Source organism: Eucalyptus grandis, chromosome 3 (assembly GCF_016545825.1).
Source record: "Eucalyptus grandis isolate ANBG69807.140 chromosome 3, ASM1654582v1, whole genome shotgun sequence".
NCBI lineage: Eukaryota > Viridiplantae > Streptophyta > Magnoliopsida > Myrtales > Myrtaceae > Eucalyptus > Eucalyptus grandis.
This window is the reverse complement of record NC_052614.1, coordinates 1,635,715-1,658,243: the sequence shown is the minus strand read 5'-3', so window position 1 is coordinate 1,658,243 and position 22,529 is coordinate 1,635,715. Positions and strand designations below refer to the sequence as shown.

The window sequence follows — 22,529 nt, the reverse complement described above, 5'->3', positions numbered from 1 at the left end:
GAGAATCTGGGATCAAAATAATTTTTTATTTTTTTATAAATAATAATATTTTAATAATTTCAGAATATAATATAATATTATAAATTCCAGAATTTCAAAACAATTAAATTATTCAAAAATAAAACCCTATTATATCACATCAAGGCTTATTATTAAATAACTCTATTAGCTTTAATTAAACACACTTTAAATTAAACAAACTTCTTAATCCAAATCACAATTAAATAAACTAAACTATCCACCTAATCTTAAGCAAGGTAGACTAAGCACACTTATGCATCATTAACTCTTTAATCAAGATTTAGTGAGTCAAACTTACCAGATTAACGAGCCGAACAAACCAAAACGACGAGGACGACGCAAGGATCGACTTTTCTCAACGCAGGCCGAGCATCCGGGCCGGAAAGCCGGCCAAAACGGGTCAAACGTCCGCTGCCATACCCATTTTCTGCAACTATTGATTTGGGGCCGAGAGGGCGGATCCGGCGTCGGAATGGGCGGAGGAGGGCGGCGGCAGCTCGTGCGGGTGAGGCGGCAGCTCCGGCGGGTCTCCCGGCGACCTTGGCGACGGCGAGCTGGCTCTGAACAGCAGCTGGACGGAGGGCTGGAGGCGCGGGCCGAGGCGGAGCGGAGAGACGAGCTGGCCAACGAGCGGCGCGGGGTAGACGCGCAGCGGCGGCGGCGATAACGGCATGTGAGCGGGTGCGGACGGCCGGCGACGAGCGGCCGGGTGGGCGGCGAAGGGGCGGCGTCGGGCTGGCCTGGCCGGTCGCGCATCCTCTCCCCCCCCTTTCTCTCTCTTCTCAAGGTTGAAGAAGGTGGTGGGACCTCCTCACTTTTTGAGGACTAATTAGCACTTGCCACTTGTCAAGCTCTCCTTCAATATGGCCCAACTACCATGACATCATATGATGTCATACTTCAGTATCCCAAATCTTCCACAACCTTTCTTCAATAAGTTCAATTTCTTTTTCCGCCGAGGCCTAAATTCTCGTACATTAAATTCTTCAATTCTATTCGATTCTCTTCCAATTGAGTCCAATTGAAGCCTATAAAATTAATCCAATGTCTCCACACTTCAATTCACATCTTCACTTGTCCGTAAAACCAACTTAAGTTCCAAAAGCGCGATCAAATGTGGGCCTATTAATTTCTCGAGCCAAATTAGCCATTCTCTGATTTAATCGCTGAAAAATTCTAATTACATGAAAAATCTTATGAAGATGAGTTAATATTCCTAAAATGATTTGTGACACACCAAGACTTCTAATTTCTGAATTCGATTTCAATTCTACAGTTAATTTCACTTTGGCACGATACTAGCGCGGCCTAACCTACCAGGTAGCCTTTAGAAATGTTCATGTATTTGACTTGTGGTTGATCATCTCAAGCCACAATGTATATCTTTGAAACATTGGCGACTTTCAGTTGTTGGGGTAATCTCAAGATTTCAAATACGGACGCAGGGTACCAAATCGATAGAAAAGTCGGTCAAGTGCCGATCGACAAGAATTGTGCGATCTTGTGGAATCACCCACACCTGTCACATGCCTCTGTAGAGTTAACTTATCTCCGATCTCTAATCGATTTTTAATTGTGCCGTAATGACCTTTGCAGATTAACTCGGTCGAAAGGTCGTTTCTTAGTCAAATTCTTGAGTCCGATGCATTAGAATTTCTTAACGGCTTCACCTGATAAACTAGTTTTCACATGAGTGGCCGACTCAAGGAAATGAACTATATGCGTGCCAACGAAATGCCCGTTTCAATTTATTGAAAATAGAATTGGAAAATCGGGATGTCACAATTTTAGCAAACCAAACATGTAAAAGTCCAAAAAACTAATTTGTGACAATTCACTTGGTGTGTTTGAAGGAAAACCATTTTTGGGATATTGTTTTCTGACTTTTTCAGTGTTTGGATAATGAAAAACTAATCAATTTACAAAAAACATTTTTCATGAATCGAAAACAACAAGCTTAAATTATGGGAAAACAACTTCCTCTACTAATAAGAAAAATATCACTTTCCACAAGTGAAAAACTAACTATTCTCTGAAAAAATGAATTTTCATAAAAAATATTTTCCTTTTTCATAAATTTTTAGTGAAATAAATGCACTGTTATTTGTAGTGAAATTCATTAAGGAGAATATGTATAAAAGACTTGTTCATACACAAAACATAAGATAAATTTATTACCAATTAAGAATCTAAAATTCTGTTCATCATCAAATAAATGCTCCCGTCTACTATACGTTCTACACTCGTATTGATTTCCATTTAGAACGAACATAATCGCCATGGTAAAAAGAAACACAAAAATTAATTACCAATTTGACAACAAAACTCATTGACATGATCAATGAACCTATATGTTTGGAAAAGTGACACAAATTGTCTTTGAGTTTTGATCTAATATGCAATGTCATTCTTAATTTGTTTAATATAGTTATTGAACTTTGGTTCAATTTGCAATGCCGTTCTTAAACTTTTAATAAATTTAATGTAATCCCTAAATCTTTAAACATTTTCATATAATATATGAATTACATTGAACATTTATTGATGGTTCATAAAGTAAAAGTTTGGAGACAACATTGCACAAATAAAAAATTCAGGGACATCATTAAAATTCAAAAGCCATTTATGCTATCATCCCCTTATTTTTCATGCAAGGATGCGGTGAAACTTTATTTATTTATTTTATGTACATCAATGATCCTATCATCCTATCCCATTTGTCCCTCAAGTCGATTGCACACCATATGTATGGTACAAAACAAATTGCCCTCCCAATCTTTTATCAGTTTGTTTACTGAAAAATAAATAATTTGAAAATCATTTTTCTCAAAATAATCGTTTAAACAGTTGAAATAATTAGTTGAATGTCTTTATTATCGATAACAATTTATATCTAAATATTTTCGTGAACTATAAGAATATTTTTCATCCGTTCATTTTATAAATTTTATGAATATTTATTTTTAATAAAAAGTATTTTCAAATCATTTACTTCCCTCAATACAAAACGCATAATCCCACTTGGGCCATATCTTTCATGGGCTCGTTAGGCTTCGGTTTCAAGGGAACCCCAAACTCCCGTTTGTTCCAAGTCTTCGGTCGGTCTTCAGATTCGGAGTCTCCCCGAAGGAACGAAGAACCCACCTTTGAATTTGATCCTCCCGGCGTCAGCATCTCTGCACGACTGATTCTCTCTCTCTCTCTCTCTCTCTCTCTCTCTCGCTCTCGCTCATGGCGGAGGTAAAGATCTCTCTCTTTCACTCTCTCTCTCTACGCTTCACTTGGGTGGTCGTGCTTTTACTGGCTCGGTTTCCGACGTAAGTATGGCTGTCAAATTTGACTGGAGAGAAAAAAAAAAAAAACTGAGAAAGAAACAGAGGAGGGATTATCATGGTGCTCCGATCTTGATTCGTGTTCGTATATGTCGGATAGGATGCGGTGGCAGCGAAAGCTTCGGTTTTTTCTTTTTCTTCTTATATTTTCAGTTATTTTGCTGCCTTTTAGCTTGATGGGTAGGCCGGCGGTTTGTTGTGGCTTGAATTTTGTGATCAAAGTTTTTAGCTTTATGAGAATTGAGCCATTTGTTTTTGTTGAGAATTTGCTCGGTGGGTTTGGTCGGGTTGAATTTCTTGTGCTGGAGGTTGATGGGATCGATGAGTTCTAACTTGTGATGGGTTTGTGTTGAATAAGAAAGCAGATTTTCGTGTAATTTTCAGTCTGATTTTAGCATGGATGTTCCGTGTTGCAAATGGAACCTTTTTGGGAAACCCTTTTACCACCTTGTCTCCATCATGACTAAGATAGCATTTTCTTGGATCAAGAAACGCCGTATCTTTTATGAGGGCCGGATGTTCCGGATTGTTTCTGCTTGTGGCCTTTTTCTAGATTTCTGAGAATGCAAACGCTCTAGCAATGAATGTGCTCCTGTTGTTCTATCATCGCAAAAAATCTCTTAGCATTGCCACTGCTGTTAGCATTCAAGTGATGTACTATTGGAGTTCTGCTTTGGGCGGAAGCATGCTAAAGGTTGGTGACAAATTGATGATAGATATTGGGTGGCACCTGGTCTATCAATGGTCTACCAGGGCAAGCCTACTAAGTTATCCTTCAAGCATTTATCTGTTTGGTTTTTAAATGCATGGGCCCTCGAATAGCTGGATAGTTGGCTCAGACAGAGAGTCTTGAGCTGAGAAGATGTCAAAGAGAAGAGCATCCACACAATTTCTTGGCCTTTGGAATATATTGTAGCTATTTGGTGCTTCTTTTCTTATATAGCTTCTATGCTGCAGAGTCTTTAAGTAATATTAGTAGGTTGCTACCTTTATCTACTAAAAGATTAGAGGCAATCGATATTGTCCTGGCTCAAGTAAATTTGAAGCTTTCTCATTTTATACTTTTCTCTCCTTTGAGGGTTGCAGATGGTGGCCTGATTGCTATATCTGGTCACCCATGACCCAGATGAGTTTTTTTTTACTCGCAAATTGTCTTTAACATGAATTTGATTTTTCAGGAATTCCTGTGACTGAACCATCAGAACTTTACAGAATGTCTTCAAGGAAACATCTTCGAACTTCCCTTCTTGATGGACGATCTAGTCAAGCACCAGGTTTAATGCGGCATGGTCCATATACTGGCTTAGTTCCTCTGCCTGCTAGCAGTCGGCCATTGGAACCATTACCTCCTTCCCTCAAACTTTTGGAAAATAAGATTCTGGCCCAGAGTGCAGAAATTGATCAACTTGCCAAAGAAAATCATAGAATGGCCACCACCCATGTAGCTTTAAGGCAGGAGCTTGTTGCTGCTCAGCAGGAGGTACACCAACTTAAGGCACATATTAAAAGCACGCAGACTGAAAGTGACATCCAGATGAGGGTGTTGCTGGATAAAATAGCAAAATTCGAAGCAGACATAAGAGCAGGGGAGAGTGTGAGAAATGACCTACAGAAGGCACACAAAGAGGCACAAAGTTTAGTTGCTGCAAGACAAGAGCTGATTGTGCAAATTCAACGGGCAAAAGAGGAGCTAAATAAAAAACTGCTTGATGCCGAGAGCTTGCACCATTTGCATGCTGAACTGGATGGCTTGATGCGAGAACACCAAAGACTACGGTGAGTCATGAGTTTGCATTAATAAGTGATGTCTGAACAGAAAAAATGTCATGTTAATGATAGACTTGGAAGGCTTTTCTGTTTTAGGTAGAATACAATTTTAGGCTAACAACTAATTATAGGCAATTTTGACTGGTGCTGCTGAATATAAATAAGTAATGACAAGTATAAAGAGTGGACACTTTCCCTGACGTTCAATTCACACTCTCTGCTTAATACACATATTAGTAGACTAAAATGGATGAATAGGCACTTTTGGTTGTTGAAGAAATGGTAAGAAAGATTTCAAAAAATTAGGTACCTAGCATTGATCTACATTCATTTGCTGTATAACTTTCTTATTAAAGGTTGTACTTTCATTTGTTACTTTCCATTTGTGTTCTGCATGATGAGAATTTTACCTGAAGTACTTTCCAAAACGGATCAGTTTGGGCAGCATGACCTGTGCATCTTGTCGATATGAGTGTAAATAATAGGACTGATGTATCCTAGAGACAAATTTTAGAAATTTCTGGATTTTTCTGATAATTTTATTCTCCTTGTATCTGTAGCACTACATTCGAGTATGAGAAGAGTTTGAACATAGAGAAAGTACGGCAAATGCAAGCGATGGAGCAGAACTTGATTTCAATGGCAAGAGAAGTAGAGAAGTTGCGTGTTGGTGTTGTGTATGTTGAGAAGATGGCATATGGTTAGTAGTCTTGCCCTTGTTGAATTAGCTGATTATATGTCTCAATGTTCTTCCAGGATCTCTATTTGCTCCATCTGACAAATCTTTGTCATTAATATGTAATTAAGCACCGAACCCCCAGGGTGGTGTTGGCCTTTCAAACCCGGGTCCCTCGAGTGTGGCCCGACTACAAAGTAGCAGCCCCTATGTTGATGGTTTGGGAGCTCATCATGGCCAAATGGGTCCTCAGGCTGCAGGAGAAAGAGCCATTCCATACAGTGGGAGCAGCGGTGCAGTTTCTGGTGGTGGGATGGGTGGTGCGACGATTGCTAGTGCAAGTAGTGGTGTTGGCTGGGCAGGCACATATGACCCTTCACTTGTTGGGAGATGAACGACAAGGATTTTGAGATTCGATAATGCTTCTTGTATTGTCTTGCACATGTTGGCCATGACCTTATGTATGATAGTATACTAGATGTTTTGATAGCTCAATCTTTTGGGGTAAACAATCTCATGCCCATTGTCCATTTCTCTCTCTCTCTTTCTTGCAGACTTTGGTCCATAGTTCTAAAATCATGCTTGTTGCTTATTCTCCTACTGAACACCTTTCAAAAGCATCATCCAAAGAAAGCTACTCTCCACCGGTCTATACGACTTCTCGCAGTAGCATGCTCACTCCGCTCTTTCATTGCAGCTGGTCAATGCACCAATGAAGTTTCTGTTCTCAACAATGACTGCAACCGATCGTCTTTACCTCGCAATGCCGTTGTTGGTCGAGAAACTCAGCTGTACTTTGCCTCATAAGAAGCATACCGATCGTGTTCGCCAGGCTTCTTCATTTTGAATTAACCCAGCAAGGTGAATTTCAGTGAAGGGCAGTTGTGATTTGGGTGGAATTGTGAACCATGAAATGAAATGAAGATCCCTTGGCGATGATCAATTGAAAGAAGTGCCAAAATTATCTTCTGAACTGCGTTTGCCCCTCTGATTATCCAATACTCTTTCGAGTCAAGAGAAACAGTTTACCTTGGTGTTACGATACTGGGATAAGATAAAGGGGCTCCTCATATAATTGTCGGGATCATTGAGTGTAAACTAATTCGCTTGCAGTAACTTTTGTTTTATCAATTTTTATCTGATTTTAAAAGGGAAAAATGATACTATAATTTCTAAATTTCGGTTCAACATGCAATGTCACTTTTAATTTATTTAATGTCCCTAAACTATTTCATATGTTTAATATAGAATCTATTGATGTGATATTCAATCTGTTAACTTAAAATGGTAAACGATAGAAACAAAGTTATTCGTCTTTATCATTAAATAACGACGAACATGTTAACGCTTAAACTCTTTAATTCTTATTCCAAAAAGGATGGATAAACATATGGACATATTGACCTATCGCATTTTAAAATATAACTCAGCATATAATAGCGCCTAATTTGCCGTTTCTACCATTTTCCCCGTCGGAAAAGCAATGAACTTCAAATGGGCTTTCTCTTCGGCCCGGAAAATGTGCGTCGTTCCCTGTGGTCACACGTGGCGAACGGTAATTGGAAGGCGTGCTTCCTAGTGGCGAATAGCGAGCCACCCTGGTTTTTCTGACAGTCTCCTCCGAAACGAAGGAACACGAAAGAAGAAAAAGCTCCCACCTTTGATCTTCCTCTGCGCGTGGATCCGTGCGCGACGCTCGAGCTCTCTTCCAGATCACTCATGGCGGACGTACGATCTCTCTCTCTCTCTCTCTCCTTCTTTCGATTCGAACGTTCTTTCCTGTACTTGCTCCGTTTCTGTCGTGTTTGCCCCAAAACACAGTGGAGAGGGGAAAATTCGGGGGGGAAAAGAGGAAATGCGGCCGTCGAGCGGGCCGCGAACGCGTTCGAATGTGCGATTAAGTCGGATACGAGGAGATTGTTATGAAAAAGATGCGATATTTTTTTGTTCTTTCAGGTGTTTCGTGAGATTTTAGGATTTCAATGGTGCGAGGACGAAGAAATGCGGCCGTCGAGCGGTCCGTGAACGTGTTTGAATATGCGATTAAGTTGGATACGAGGAGATTGTTACGAAGAAGATGCGATTTTTTTCTTTTTTTAATTATTATATTCTTTCAGCTGTTCTCGTGAGATTTTAGGATTTCGATGTTGCGAGGAGGATTGGGGGAGGATGTCGGATTTTTATGTGCTTTCCCGCTTATAGGGGATGGATGACGTCTCTGAGGTTGTCCTGTTGATTTGATGAGAGAATTTTCTTGTCTTCATGAATTGGGTTGGGGTGTTTGGTCGAGGAAGTTGCGGTACTGAAGAGAATTGTGTTGTCCTTTTGGGGTTGAAGATGAGTGAGTCTAATGGGTTCTGATGGGGATGTGCTGGATATAGGTAGTGCCTTTAATATGACTTCTTACTTTGAGTTCATTGCTGTGGGTGAAACTTGTTGAAATATGGTCATATTGTGCGGGCGATCGTAACTCTGGATCGGTACTGTACAGCATGGTCTTAGATTGGCTGTATCTTTTGCGTATAGCATGTCGAATGGGGAATTTAGAAGGATTTTGTTGCCTAGACAGCGCAGGAAATGGTAGGAGTTCAACTTGGGGAGAAACTATGTGGGAACCAATTTTAGGCAACTCTCTTGTGCGCTGTGCATTGGGATGTGTATTTTGAAGCAGTCCTTTTGTTTGAAGTTGAGGGAAATGGAGGATTATTCATGATTTGACTGATTCCTTCAATTATTTGCATGGAAATTATTGTTCTAAGGACCTTCTTTTATGTTTCAAAATTGCGTTTTGATGCCAAAATATGCATTGGAGGCAATATAATGTTGTTAGTGCTACTGCATAGCCTGATTCTGTTCCAATAAATAGACAATTTGATGGTGCTTACTTTTTGCCGTAGATTAATCTGTTATGACAACTCATGATTCTTATTTTGACATTGAAAAAATATTAATTTTTTTAATGGCGCTCGTTTTCATATTCTTGTCTTGCAAATCCGTTGCTCTGTGTGCTAATGTTGTAAGCCAAATTTTCTTTCCACTGTGTGTGACGTATCCTTTCTTAGTAATAGAGAGACGGGCCTCCTGGAGCCCCTAGTCCCTGTTCTAGAAACCTTTGTTTTAAGCCCTTTGCTCAATATTCTTTCCTTGTATTTCCAAGACAACTCGGTCATTGTAAGAATAACATTCTATGACCATTATTTGAATGAGTTCTTTTTTTATGTTAGATTGATCTGAAAACAGCACCAGCTGATTTTCGATTTCCTACAACAAACCAGACCAGACATTGCTTCACTCGCTACATTGAATTCCATAGGTACGTTCATTTTTGACAGTTTTGGTAATTGTACCATTGAGTTTGTCAGGCATTAATTGTGTGTGTTCATTCTGCAGGTGCATTGCAGCAAAAGGCGAAGAGTCCGGTGACTGTGAGAAATTTTCCAAATACTATCGTTCCTTGTGCCCTGGGGAATGGGTGAGTGCATCTGCTTGTTCTATTTTTGCACAGATATTGGCTTTGGTTTCTGTCTGTGGCTTTGGGTGAGCTTCCAAATGGCAGTGGGGGCATGCAATAGTGTGGGCAAAGTTGGTCCATTTTATGATGACAATCCATGGGATTTGATCGTTTGATATGATGTTCATTTTGGAAAAATTCTCATTTCTTACACTCATTTTGCATTATTAGGAAAAAACTTAGGAAAATTGTTGCCTCTGTTTTATATTTTCACACTTTTTCCTAATCAAGTCTGATACCTTTAGTTTGTCTAATTATTTCCTTCTACTTTCAAAATTTTTTAATCAAGTCCCTCTGATACCAAATCCAACCAAATTTACCTGACATGCCTGTCGACCGACCCCATAATATGAGCTGGATATTTTTTTGAATGTGACGTCTACAAGGGCATCCACATTGGCTAAAATTATGCATATCATACTTCACAGATGTCTCCATTGGCTAAATGTCCACTTGGGGATCCACATGTTTTGTCCCCATTCTGTTTTGGTGTTGTCCGATGGCTATTTCAGCTGAAAATTTGGTTGGAACTGGTGTCAGAGGGATTTGATTCGAAATTTTTTGAAAGTAGAGGTTGATTAGATAAATTAGAAGTACAGGGACTTGAGTAGAAAGAACGTGACGGTACAGGGACAAGTGTAATATTTCCAGAATTATAGAAAGAAACTCTCTCCTTGGTTACGTGTTAAATCTTGGAATAATACTGAAGCTTTCAGGTTTGTTTGTTTTCTTCAGAGGTATACTCATGTCAGACCTCACATTCATTGTAGACTCTTGTATTTTCATATATAAGATGTACATCTTGACTTAAGTATAGAACTGAATTTTGCGGGATTTTACTGTTTCATCCCCTTAATAACTTGTTGTTTGCCTTCTTGTCAGTCAAGCTTGCGATTAAAGAAATTTGCTTCTGGCAAGGACAATGAGGTTTTGATGTCTGCACAATGCATGTCATAAGAAGGCACTTCTCGTCACAAATTCTAGTTAGGCCACCCACCCTCTCCATACAGATGTGCAAAAGTAGAGGGCATAAGAACAAATATTCATTCTCATCGGCTTAACTAAGTTCGACCCGATTACCTTATTTGGAGCATATCACACTCAATCTTATAATGTGCCTACCCACCTGTTTCATTGCTGCATCCCATCTGTCATCATCTTTTCTATAGATATTAATGACATGATACTGGGGATTGAGCTGGTTATATCTTATTTGGACCAACTTCTCTCAGGTTCTTTTGTCATTGATGTTCAAGTGATGGTACCTTACTATGCATCATATTATGTTTGTGATCTCCTCTATGCTTATCTTGGTATAGGTTGACAAGTGGAATGAGCAGAGGGAGAGTGGAACTTTCCCGGGGCCTCTTTAATTTCAGACTTTGGGCATTCAGTGTGACCCTTGTTGGTCATGGACGTGCAGATTTTTATGTTTGTTTCTGAAACTTGGCCTTCTTGCATGTGGATTTGATTCTAGAACAATAAGGCATCAAATGGAGCTTTTTGAGTTTGCCCAGGTTACTTCGATTTCATCGAACAATACTCCTTGTCTTTGTTGAAAATATTACCTTTTCTGGTCGAGTTTATCCATCTTTTAGCAGGTTTGGGTTTTAACCTAGAATCACAACACTCGCCTTAACTGCTGTGTTGGTCCCCGACATGAGATATTTTACGTTTTAACTGCTTCGCGCTTGTTGGGAAAATCTGTGGTATCCGCTTCTCGCGAATTCTCTTTTAGAGCATTTGAAGCACTGTTGCCACATGATAGATGCATCATTGGCATCGAGTACAGATGCCAGTGCTTGGAACTCTCTGGATCGTACAGCGGCATTATTCTCATGCGCCTAAAATTCAGGACTTGACCAAGAAACTAAAGCTAACTAACGAGAGTATGATGGAAGAAATGTGCGTGATTTGCGCGCCCAAACGTTTGACCTTTACCCAGCTTATACGCAAAGGCTTCTTCATGTACACAAGTTTGAGATAAACGCCATAGAAGAGCTCAGTAAGAAACAGGACCGTCAAGTCATCTTCACGAGCTACCAAAGAAAAGCAAGAAGGCTTACATAAAATAGAATTTGCAAGCATTCACTCTAGCATCATAATAAGTTGATTGACGGGTAGGCATTTTTGGGACCATGCGGGCTATTTCTTTCTTGGAAAATCAATGGTCTGGATTAGAAATGCCCTCTTGTTTTGCTTATGAAAGTGATCGAACGGTAAATATTTTCATCATCATAAATTGTTTAGATATAAAACATTATTGACCATGAAAATATCCTGTCAACTAACTTTTCTAAGAGAGAGAAAATTTCATTGCTTCTTTTTTGGCAAAGACAAGGCATTCTGCTGGGAAAATATTTCTTCTTTTCAATCGACATTTGTGAAGTCCAGGAGCAAAGGGTTTCTTTATCTTAAATTAGAAAATGCATTAAGAGCAGCTAGCCGAATCTCTTCTGTAGCTCATGGTAAAAACAAAAGGCTAATCGATGGCTAATGGTAGTTGGAAGAAGTCAAACACGCGAATGATTCTCAACAATTTCACCAAACGGCTGCTTTCTTTAAGATCAAAAGACAGATTAGACCAAAGGGTTTTTTTTTTTTTTTTTTTTTTTTTTTAATCTCAGCAAGCATGATTGAAGAAATGCCCGGATAGCACATGCACAACCGTGTGAACCTGACTATTAAAGTATTTCATATCTTGCGTCGCATGTTATTGAAGACGCCGCTTTCACATCACAGTTAAGTCAACCCCATCTCGGGTGCTCACAATCTTCTTCACTGAGAACGCAAAAGCAGAGATAATACCCGGATCGGCTTTGCTAAAATAGCGATATCTCAACGATTCGACGCATTGAAAAGTTCTTCAAGACCGGTTCTCGTGCATGCGCGACTGATGCTTCGACTAGTCAGGCTAATCTGTTTTCCAAACCAAAAAAATGAAAAGAAAAAAAAGAATCATTTTCCAACCCGGGTTTGCCAAATTTCTGCCATACGTCTCAAAGGTTTTGACAACGGCACAATAAATCAAAAACAAAGAAAGAGTTTGAACAGTACAGGTTGTTTTTTGAAATGATTTTTCAAATTGCAAGTGCATCATAGAAGTGTGAGAAATGGCGGTGAGCGAGACAGGGTCAAATTGTCTTGGCAGTTTGACCGAGCACCTTTCCCCAAGTTCAGTAATATCCCCCACAAATAATACCTACTCGCAGCGAAAGTTTCTTTGCAGATGGCGTTAAGCACACTAATTAAGTAACTAAATCCCTCGAGGATACACACTAATATACGATCAAACACGTTGCGTACGACCTTTTCAGCTGCAGAAAGTCAAGGAGCTTTTTCCTTTGCTTTGCTTTCCCTTGCGTTCTTGACGTTGGCAAAAAGCTGTGATTTTCAAATCGGTCACCGCCAGTCACTCCCCCAATTCCAACCCCCGACTCCACGACTGCCTGTCCCAAGCCAGTCGTGATCTCTCCTCTTTAAATCGCCAAAGCTCGAAACTTCCCAGCACGATTCTTGCGTTCACTCGTCACCGCCATCGCTCGACCCGCGTCGGTTACCGTCGCCACCGCGTGCAGGCGTTGTAACCACCGCCATTTACCGGCATTATATTCCGACCCTTTTGCTCATTCGGTCATCGGAGCGAAACCCACCTCAAAGATCGCACCTTTTTCGCCGCCATGGTCCGCCTGAGCAACAACCTCGTCGGGGTCCTCAACCTCGTCACCTTCCTGCTCTCGATCCCGATCCTCGGGGCCGGGATATGGCTCTCCAACCGGGCCAGCACCGACTGCGAGAAGTTCCTCGAGCGGCCTGTCATCGCCCTCGGCGTCTTCCTCATGCTGGTCTCCCTCGCCGGCCTCGTCGGCGCGTGCTGCCGCGTGTCCTGGCTCCTCTGGGTCTACCTCCTCGTCATGTTCTTGCTCATCGTCCTCCTGTTCTGCTTCACCGTCTTCGCCTTCGTCGTGACGAACAAGGGGGCGGGGGAGGTCCTCGGCGGGCGAGGGTATAAGGAGTATCGGCTCGGGGACTACTCGCATTGGCTGCAGAAGCGAGTGAGCAGCACCAAGAACTGGAACAAGATCAAGAGCTGCTTGAGCGACGGCAAGGTCTGCTCGAGCTTTCAAGAAAAGTACTTGAACGACACGATCGAGAAGTTTTACACCGAGCACTTGTCTGCTCTTCAGGTGAGTTCAGATCTGCCCGTCCTTGTTTCTGGATCTTTGTTATTCGTTCTTACCGTTGCGTTCTATCGTGAAGATGTGAAAGATGAATGTGTTATCGTGCTGTGGTTTTCTTCTTGTCGGCGGTTTTGATTGAGATCTGACCTCGTGGACTTGACCCCTTTTGAATCATTGATTGTGATTATCCGTGTTTGATGATTATGAGTTGGGGCCAAAAGATTAGACCTTTTTGGGCTTATTCCTGTTTCTTTTCCCCTCTTTCATAGATGATGAATGTTTCATCAAATGTTTCTGTGGGTAGTTTCCTCGTGTATTCTTTTTTTTTCGCTGGTCCTCAAAGATCTCTTTCCACAGAAAGATGGAGCTGCTCTGACCATGAACTTTTGACACTTTGTACTTTTCAAATTTCTCTGGGCATTACTTTGTGAACTTCAATGATACATCTTCAGAAATGCCAGCACCTTTTTTCTATAAGAATGTCAGGTAGTCGCTTTTTGCAATGGCTATTAAACGTTTTAATCCGGGGGCATTATTCATGCCCTCTGCCATGACAGGTTTACAGATGTTTCCTTTGCAATCCTATGTACACATTCATTGTGTCGTTCTGATTACGATATGGTGGTTCGATATGTATGAGTCCAATGAGGCCATGGCTAACTGCAATATGGCAACACATCTGCCTCCAATCTTCTAATCAAAAGTACCTACTGAAAATTTCAGCACCGGGTTTGCCAATTTCGTAGTGTGATTCTGATTGATTGCATCTCTCTTTTAGAGTCTGAGCTTGCACACACATGATTTTTTTGGTTCTGCCATTTAGCTACACTTGTTTTTATCTATCAGAATATGACATTCCAATGATATTTATTTCTTGATGTGCAGTCTGGTTGCTGCAAGCCGTCAAATGATTGCAATTTCATCTATGTGAGCCCGACGGTGTGGAACAAGACTGCTGTCCCTGTCAGCTCCAACCCAGATTGTAATGCATGGGACAACGACCCCAAGGTTCTGTGCTACAATTGCCAGTCATGCAAGGCCGGGCTGCTGCAGAATATCAAGACCGACTGGAAGAAAGTGGCCGTGGTCAACATCATATTCCTCCTCTTCCTCATTGTTGTATACACGGTGGGTTGCTGCGCCTTCAGGAACAATAGAGAGGACAACCATTATAGTGGATACAAGGGCCCCTACTAAAATGGTACACTATAGCTGGATCACTGCTTGTGTACTTGAGTGATTAGCGAACAATGTTGATGCTTTTATTTCTTGTTCAGCTGCTACAATTCAATTCAGTCGGTCCTGTACAGCATCCGATCTTTCAGGATTTGGTGGTTACTCTTGCTTCATTGATTTTGTGTTCTGCAACTTTTCGTGCCATGAGTTCATTTGATTATCCACTTCGCCCTTCTACCTTAGACCTACAGTGTATCGCTAGCTAGGAAAATTATGACCAGCGGTCCACCACTAGCTGTGGCTTTGTGCAATTAGACTTTGTTATGCCATAGCTTATTGTTACTAGAACTGTTCTGCGGCCTTTTCTCTTGAGAGATGTTTTTTATAATCACGGGGTCAACTTCATTTTTTTAAATGGACGTCTTTATTTAATGAAAACTATGGTGTCCTAGTTTATCCCTTCCGCTTTCATTTGTTTAAAGTAGACGTGTAGGTGAGCAAACGCGTAGGTGAGGTGGAGCGGATATGATTGGTCAAAAGAGGAAAAGAAAATGGTTGAGTGCGCATGAGAAAGGAGGAAGCAATCGGTTGAGAAATTCTTTTGTGGTTGATCTATCCAACTGGGACAGCTAACCTAACCCGCCAAATTCATTGCGTTTGAGAGTAGCAATTGGTTGGAGACTTTCATAAGCAAATTATCTATGAGGCGTTGGTCACAGGTTTCTAAATTTGAAACTTTCATTGATAAGCAACGACTTTACAGGGAAGGTGGGCTTAACCGTGGTGTAGAATTCATGCGTCAGCCTCTTGAGTATGGTTGGATAATATTGTATCAGCATTTTCCTGTCAAAACGGTCCACTGGTTACTTCAAATGCTAATTTGATACTGGCCAAACCCAAAGAGTTGTTTTGCTCTTAAAGATAAACTGGGTTGCTTGGTGGGTGAGGACTCAGATGACAGAGCACTGTTTCTGGATTCTCCGAATAACATCATCTTGTTTTAAATTACTAAGTAGCTCATGAGATTGATGTTGGTACACTTTGCCTCGTCAATCTTTCAGAAATTGCACTTAACATCTTTGGACGGAGCTCTTCTGCATTTCAGGGGTTACCATCTGCATAAAGAAAACTTTGGATCTAAGGTGACTACTTAGTACTCACCACATTGGCAGAGCCAGGGCACTGGCCGATCTTGTTATCATTTGGACAGGTCTGCAAGAGATAATTAAATTTGGCTGATCATGCTGCGATTTGGTTCTTGCACTACTTATCGGGTTCAAGGTTAATTACTGATATTGTTGCTGATTTGGTAGCGTGGCACGCTTTATGAATTACGCCTTGTTTAACACTGAAGTCTTGGCAGTCGAGAAACGGACGATACGATTTTACTGTTGATCAAGACCCATTGAAAAGTCTGTGGTTCGTGTTTGTTCCTTCTTCAATCACACACCTATACTAAATCAATTTCCTCCACCTGCTGGCATTTTAATAGTTGGTACGAGCAACATCTCGACCCCTGAATGTTAAAAGGACATTCAAAAGAATACAATCAAATACAGAAAGGAATTTGTAAAGCTTGTCAATCTAGACAGGGCTTATTTCATCAGCTGATTTGTCTGATAAAAGAGGTTCTGATAATTGACTTTTACAACTCGACGGCTTCTCCAGTAACGATTCATCGGCAGATGGTTTCACAGTTGGAGCACAATCAAACTGAAGCTTGGGGTCTGTCTCTTCAATGATCTCAATGTCTTTAGCTTTACCCCACAGCACTAAGTATAAACCAGCTACTACCTCAATTGCACCTGCCAAGCTGCAATCGAGTACAATATGTCAATTTTTCTGAAATCCTCAATTTGTATATCAGACTGAAATTCAAGATCAAAGTATGAAGTTCAAACTATGGAACAATAAGTTATTCTTAATACGCAAAATTGTTCCTCATAACACATAGGACTGACTATCCAAGATAGGAATGAAGACCCTACCTTCCGGTATATATCTCTGCGTGTAGAAATATAGCACAGCCAAAATGGTTACTATAACAGTGCTCAGAGGGATGAATGTCGAGGAGAAAATAGGACCTCTTCAGGAAATGCACCACGACTGGACGAAGAAAGAAATTCCAGATCCTACAGTTCCCTATTCACAAAGAGGCAAACAAAGCAAAAAGAACATCAAACTTGAGTAATTCGTACGAATAGTTCTAATTACGATGACTTTTGTGTGGTATCGTGTTAAGATGAACAGCTTTGCTGTAGTTACTTTACAGAATACAGAATGGCAGCTATTCCAAGCTTGGAATGGATCCTCCATGCATCAGGATCTTGTTCTAGAAATAATGTAATGACTGCACATTGAGTTGTGGACATAAAACACATCCAATCCGATAGAGATAGATGGTCAGGATGGCTTGCAGACATTGGGACCTGATTAGAAAATTATTCATCACTTCAGTGACCCTAATGGCATGTATGCGAGCAATGGATTACAGTTCAACACCTGCAGAATCAACCAAATCGACCAGCAGCAAGCACTTCCAAGTAGAAATACGCAACCCAGCAACCGTCACCTTCAGAATCAAAAATAGAGCTTGCGCGCAGATGGAACTCTGCATTCAGAAGCTTTGGTCCCCTGAGCAACACCATAACAATCGCTGTGCTGACGCAGACTGTCGTGCCCAGTATCTTGGCAATGTTTCTTAGACTTCTTCCATTAACCTTCTCCATTCTCAAGTTTTAAAGCAACATAGAATGGGAATGTCAGTGATTAGATTTCCTACAACAGAACCTATGCTCCCATTAACCACATTTGAGTTTCGAAGTACTTCTATGACGCGTGTGATCATTTTTTAGATATTGGCCACTGATTCGAAGTCTTCAAGCCCAGGAAAACATTTGTTTTTCTTCATTAACTCAATTCAGGTCATTGGCGTATAATTAGTTTTGACTTACGGAGACTGTGGAGGGCAATTATTTTCGATAGTCAGCTTATTTGGATTCCTCAAGAATAATCGGAACACAATTGTGTGTACTTACCCAATAGCAGACGCCATCAGAAATGTGGTTGCAGGGACAAGATTATTTGTTGCACTAGCGATCGATGATGAGGCCAAGTAACTACCTTCATAGTAAATGTTTTGACTGATTGCTACCCTGCAAAAATTCATTCTCATGAATCATGCGGACTTCGAGGTGAAAAGCACAAACATATTATTTGATATGAATTCAATAATCTAACTTCCGAGGGAAACTTACCCAATGAGAGATGCCAAGAATATCAAAGAGAAACTCTTCAATCCCAACGAAGTTTTGTAAGACTTCCTTCAAAAGTCAAAATTGAAAAGGGGAAAGTGGGGGGAGAGAGTCCAACAGAACAGTTCAGTACCTCCACAAGAAGGCAACGGGTGAAATGAAAAGTGTGGCTGTGGCTTGTCTATACACAACAAAGACTCTAGGGCTCACCCCTTGTAAAAAAGAAGCTCTAGCGAACAAAGTAAGAGCTGCATAACTAAATTGCAGGCCAAACATGGCCATGACAGGCTTGTAATTCTCAAAACCACCCATCCTTTCTTAGCTTCTCAAATGATATCGCTTAGCCCTAATATGAAGCCACACAGGCTGACAGATATAAGTAGTGTGGAACAAGGGGATGGTGTCTGTATTTACACTTCTTTCTGTACGAACTTACAAATCCGAGACACAGAGAAAAACGGGCGAAAAAACAGAAAGAGAAAGATGCAATACTTACACCGCCCGAACAGGTTCCTTAATAAAATCAGGATTTACTCAAGATGGCATCAAGTTTTACAGTAAACTTGTTCGATAATTGGAATGATCTACGTTGATGGCCAGCTAAAAAATTAACTTAAATTTTATTAAAATACCATAACAGTACTAATGATTCTCATGAAAGATGCCGTCTTTTCTCATATCAAATTTATCTTTCCTTGTTTGGGAGGTTGAATATCAGAGGAGGGAATTAATAGGGGAAGTAAGACGATTTAGTTCCTTTTCTGGAAGAAGAGATAATGTAGAGAGTGAAGGGAAGAGAGCCGTTCCATTCCAAGATGCAATCAGTCATAAGAGAGCCGTTCCATCCCAAGATGCAATCAGTCATACATTCATTAGGAAAGTTGGATTAGGACTAGTAAATTACCTGTCCTTATATGCCGTGGCTTTTGAGAGGCATTATTCAGATCATATCGTATGAATATCTATAATTTCAGTTAAATGTTTTGCCTACAAAAATTTTGTACGTGTCACCTTGACAAAGCCACACAAATCAATGTCTGTTAGCAAACCTAAAAAGAAATGCTATTCATTTGTACACGTCACCTTGACTAAGCCACACAAATTAACATTAATTGACATGTTAGGCCTAACGGAAATATCCCCATTGGGTGGTACCAATGGATTCACTGGCCTACATTTTCGACATTTGGTAGTTGATTGGCCTATTGATCAATTTGATCAGTCAAATTATTATTATCAATTTGGTTATTTTGACCAATATTAGCCTGATTATCCCCTTTATTCTAACATTCATTAGATGATTCAGTCCTTTCCATAGCTCTTATAGGAGTTTACTATTCTGAGAACGTGAAACTCTTACTTATTTTTGGGCCAAAGCAATTGCAACATTGTGCTATATCATCGATAGAGCATTTTTCCGATTATTGTTAGAGAAAAAACTCTATTGAGTTGTTCAAAGGAAGAAATCCAAGCATATCCTACTTCCACATTTTCGGCTGTAAATATTATGTGTTGAAAAATGCAAACGACAACTTGGTAAGTTTCAACCGAGGTCAACTGAAGATATATTTCTTGCTTACTTTACTACTAGAAAGGTATATCGTGTGTTTAACAAGATTTCGCAGGATGTAAAAGAATCAATAAATTATTAGGTTTGACAACAATATGAAAGGTATCCAAAACGTCGATGGAGATGAAGTTCCATCACCACTCAACAAGGTAGCACTTGTAAATATAAGAAATAAACTTGGCAGTGCAATCCACTTGATTATGGGACCTAAGGTAATTATCTTCCTAGAAATTGGCTTACTAATCTTCCTAATACTTCATGGGACCTCATCGTTTCCGAGGTCTGTGTTTTTTTTTATGAAGAAATTACGTGAAGTAATGAAGCTCAAATATATTTTATGACCGAAAAAAAAAATATCCACCTGATTACATAATCAATAGTGCAAATGATCAACACCCCATGGGAAATCAGGTCCACAACTAGTAAGATTGAAGTCAAAATTATTACCGTTGCACTGTACTACTTGTTATCATTCTGAACGTATCTGCTGTACAACTGTTTGAGTATTTATTGTTTTTAACTCTTTTAATTTGCCAGAAGTCACAGTTACTCTCTCTGCTCTCCTTACGTTACCATTGTCTCCTATTTATATGGCGATCGTGGCTCTGCAGTTACTCCATAGCCTTAGTAAGTTCTCCTTTTCCCTCTCACATTTGTGCCTATTTTAAGCCTTTAAATATGTCTACTCTATGCAAATTATTTTCTTTATCCTCTCACTTAGAAAATCCAGTGCTCCTAAGGCAAAGAGATTGAACCGATCAGGAAGACTCCAACTCTTCGCACCCCTGAGTCAAGCCTGAAGACTTCGCAAGAACATGCTCCTGACTGATCTATCCAAGAAGCCATTCTCTCAGCACTTGGAGTGAAAGCATCTGTTACTGATCAACAAATGCAGTTGCTTGCGCAACTTTGTCCTCAACCACAAGGGGCACCCCTACTCTTTCTTAGCAATCTGCAACTTGCAATTACGGGATTGATCCAACAGCAACAACATCAGCAACTCACCAACCAACCAATGTAAGGCGATGGTGAATCCCAACCTTCGCAAGAAGAAAATGCTCATAAGGAAGGCAAAACTAAAACCTCCAAAGAAAAGACTGATGAGCCTCAAGAAAAAGACGAAAAAGACGAGGAGATTACTTAGACAATCATCAAAAGCATTAGCATTGGTCCTAGTGAGACTAGCATCGAAAGCAACACCTGAAATTGAAGGAGTACACATTGAGAAGAGGAAGGACGATGACGACCGAGAGTACAATGTGATATTCTGAATTTTCCATGTTCAGTAATAATATTTAAGACGATTTTCCATTATGTAGGCTGCGTTTGGCAACCACTTTGCCAAGGATCTTTAGGAGTCTAAAGGCCTTTAGGCCAAAAATTGGGTGTTTGGGAACCAGCTTTCAAAGTCCCTTATGGGAAAGCAAATACTTGGGAAGGCTGAAAGCCCAAGCATTCTCGGCATCGAGGATCACTGTTCATTTTTTTTTTTTTTTCTAAATTTGTCCTCACGAATTTTTGTTTTTTCTGGTGCGTGCCCTCGTATGAGCACTGTTCATCTTCTCCCGGGACGCCGGGAGTTGCCGCCGGCCCCCGGAGGTCGCGGGTCGGCCGGAGGTCGCAGTCTCGCGGCGACCCAAATCTAGGTCGCCGGAGGTCGCGCGACCTCGCTGCGCGACCTCGTGCAACCAGATCTCTGGTCGCCGGAGGTCGGCGACCTCGCGGCGACCAGATCTGGTTGCTGGACTGGTCGCCGCGAGGTCGCGCGACCTCCGGCGAAACAGATCTAGTCGCGCGACCTCTGCGCAACCAGATCGGGTCACCGGAGGTCGCGCGACCTCTGCGGCCAGACTTGCCTCCGCGACCCAGATCCGGGGGTCGCCGGAGGTCCCGACGGCGTCGCGCGACCTCGCCGGCCCGGATCCGGGGTCGCCGGAGGTCGCCGCCGGCCGCCGGATGCCGCTGCCCTTTCTGGTTTTCATTTTTCATTTTTTTATTTTTCTTTTAATAATTTTTTTTTTTCACAAAAGTCCTTTGTCCCCCAAACACCATTTTGCTCAAAGGTACTTCACAAAGGGCTTTTAAATTACAATTTACCAAACACGTTTGCATTTTGAAAAACACATTTAACTCAAAGGTCTTTGCATTTTCCTAAAGACTTTCCCCAAAAGTCTTCCCAAACGCACCCGTAATCGGTGAAGTCCAATGCATTAATATTATATCAATAAAATATTGATGTGAACGTTGATGGTGTAATGACGCGAAGATCTATTTACTGCTATATTAGTTGAAGATGTGGATGGATAAACTTCGAATTTTATTTTTGAGAATTTTCAAATTTAAATTTATTAAATTGAATTTTTCCTACCATTCAATATTGTTCACTAAAATTTTTAGTGGAATCAAAATATATTTTGAATTAATCAATATTTTGAATGGATATTGATTTCTTTGTTTACATACTAATTTAATAAACATTTTAATAACTTGACTAGATATCCATTTTAAAAAGCCCATAGTTGAGCCGTTAGCCACATTCAAAATTGTGCCATCTCTTCGTGCTCAATCGATTATATTGAACCTAGTCTAGCTTGAGATCATGCAGTACATCACCAATTTTAACCTTAGCCAATTAACCCCTTTGACTCATCCATTTAATTGGCCAAGAAGGAGCTCTATTTTTTTCTTGCAGCCAATCTTATTAGACCATTTGCATCCTAACTCCTTACTTAGGGCCACTTGAAGTATTTCTATTGGAACACACAAACCTCCTACTTTCAGACCTAATGATTTTAACTCGATGACATTTATACTTTAACTTTGTTTAATCCATCCCATCCACATAACTCTTGTCTTGACCGTGTAAATGAATCTTGGAGAAACTTTTAAGTTCTAAGTATAGAAGACGTCACTTCATTAACTTCCAACTTTTTCTCAACTTTCGCTTTCGAATTCTGCGATTAAAAATGAAGGTACCACACTATGTTATTAAAGTTTCTGTCTTAAATCTTTCTAGGGTGGATGAGGCGAGTTATTGAGCT

At 40.5% G+C, this 22,529-nt stretch overlaps 3 protein-coding genes and 1 pseudogene across 3 annotated transcripts; 3 read left to right on the top strand and 1 right to left on the bottom strand.

The window, feature by feature from the left end:
* The first annotated feature begins 3,266 nt into the window (after positions 1–3,266).
* On the top strand, positions 3,267–6,397 carry LOC104436002 (protein FLX-like 4). The gene is made up of 4 exons (XM_018869532.2): positions 3,267–3,338; positions 4,532–5,129; positions 5,681–5,820; positions 5,928–6,397. The coding sequence occupies exons 2-4, from the start codon at positions 4,567–4,569 to the stop codon at positions 6,188–6,190; spliced, it is 966 nt and encodes a 321-aa protein (XP_018725077.1). The 5' UTR covers positions 3,267–3,338; positions 4,532–4,566; the 3' UTR covers positions 6,191–6,397.
* A 971-nt stretch (positions 6,398–7,368) lies between these two features.
* On the top strand, positions 7,369–10,921 carry LOC104436001 (cytochrome c oxidase subunit 6b-2). Its single transcript, XM_010048734.3, has 4 exons — positions 7,369–7,524; positions 9,021–9,109; positions 9,187–9,268; positions 10,627–10,921. Exons 1-4 carry the CDS (start codon positions 7,516–7,518, stop codon positions 10,678–10,680), a joined length of 234 nt encoding a protein of 77 aa, XP_010047036.2. The 5' UTR covers positions 7,369–7,515; the 3' UTR covers positions 10,681–10,921.
* A 1,713-nt stretch (positions 10,922–12,634) lies between these two features.
* LOC104436000 (tetraspanin-8) lies at positions 12,635–14,975 on the top strand. The gene is made up of 2 exons (XM_010048733.3): positions 12,635–13,494; positions 14,374–14,975. The coding sequence occupies exons 1-2, from the start codon at positions 12,988–12,990 to the stop codon at positions 14,683–14,685; spliced, it is 819 nt and encodes a 272-aa protein (XP_010047035.1). The 5' UTR covers positions 12,635–12,987; the 3' UTR covers positions 14,686–14,975.
* Positions 14,976–16,133: 1,158 nt separating this feature from the next.
* On the bottom strand, positions 16,134–18,230 carry LOC120292179 (annotated as a pseudogene).
* Between the last annotated feature and the right edge of the window lie 4,299 nt (positions 18,231–22,529).

Excerpts from the sequence above, each read along its gene's own strand:
- LOC104436002 (XM_018869532.2), top strand. The coding sequence starts at position 4,567 with ATGTCTTCAAGGAAACATCTTCGAACTTCCCTTCTTGATGGACGATCT. Across the intron at positions 5,130-5,680 it reads CGAGAACACCAAAGACTACG|CACTACATTCGAGTATGAGA; the intron begins GTGAGTCATGAG and ends TTGTATCTGTAG. Across the intron at positions 5,821-5,927 it reads TGTTGAGAAGATGGCATATG|CACCGAACCCCCAGGGTGGT; the intron begins GTTAGTAGTCTT and ends TATGTAATTAAG.
- LOC104436001 (XM_010048734.3), top strand. Across the intron at positions 9,110-9,186 it reads CGCTACATTGAATTCCATAG|GTGCATTGCAGCAAAAGGCG; the intron begins GTACGTTCATTT and ends TTCATTCTGCAG. Across the intron at positions 9,269-10,626 it reads CCTTGTGCCCTGGGGAATGG|GTTGACAAGTGGAATGAGCA; the intron begins GTGAGTGCATCT and ends ATCTTGGTATAG.
- LOC104436000 (XM_010048733.3), top strand. The coding sequence starts at position 12,988 with ATGGTCCGCCTGAGCAACAACCTCGTCGGGGTCCTCAACCTCGTCACC. Across the intron at positions 13,495-14,373 it reads AGCACTTGTCTGCTCTTCAG|TCTGGTTGCTGCAAGCCGTC; the intron begins GTGAGTTCAGAT and ends CTTGATGTGCAG.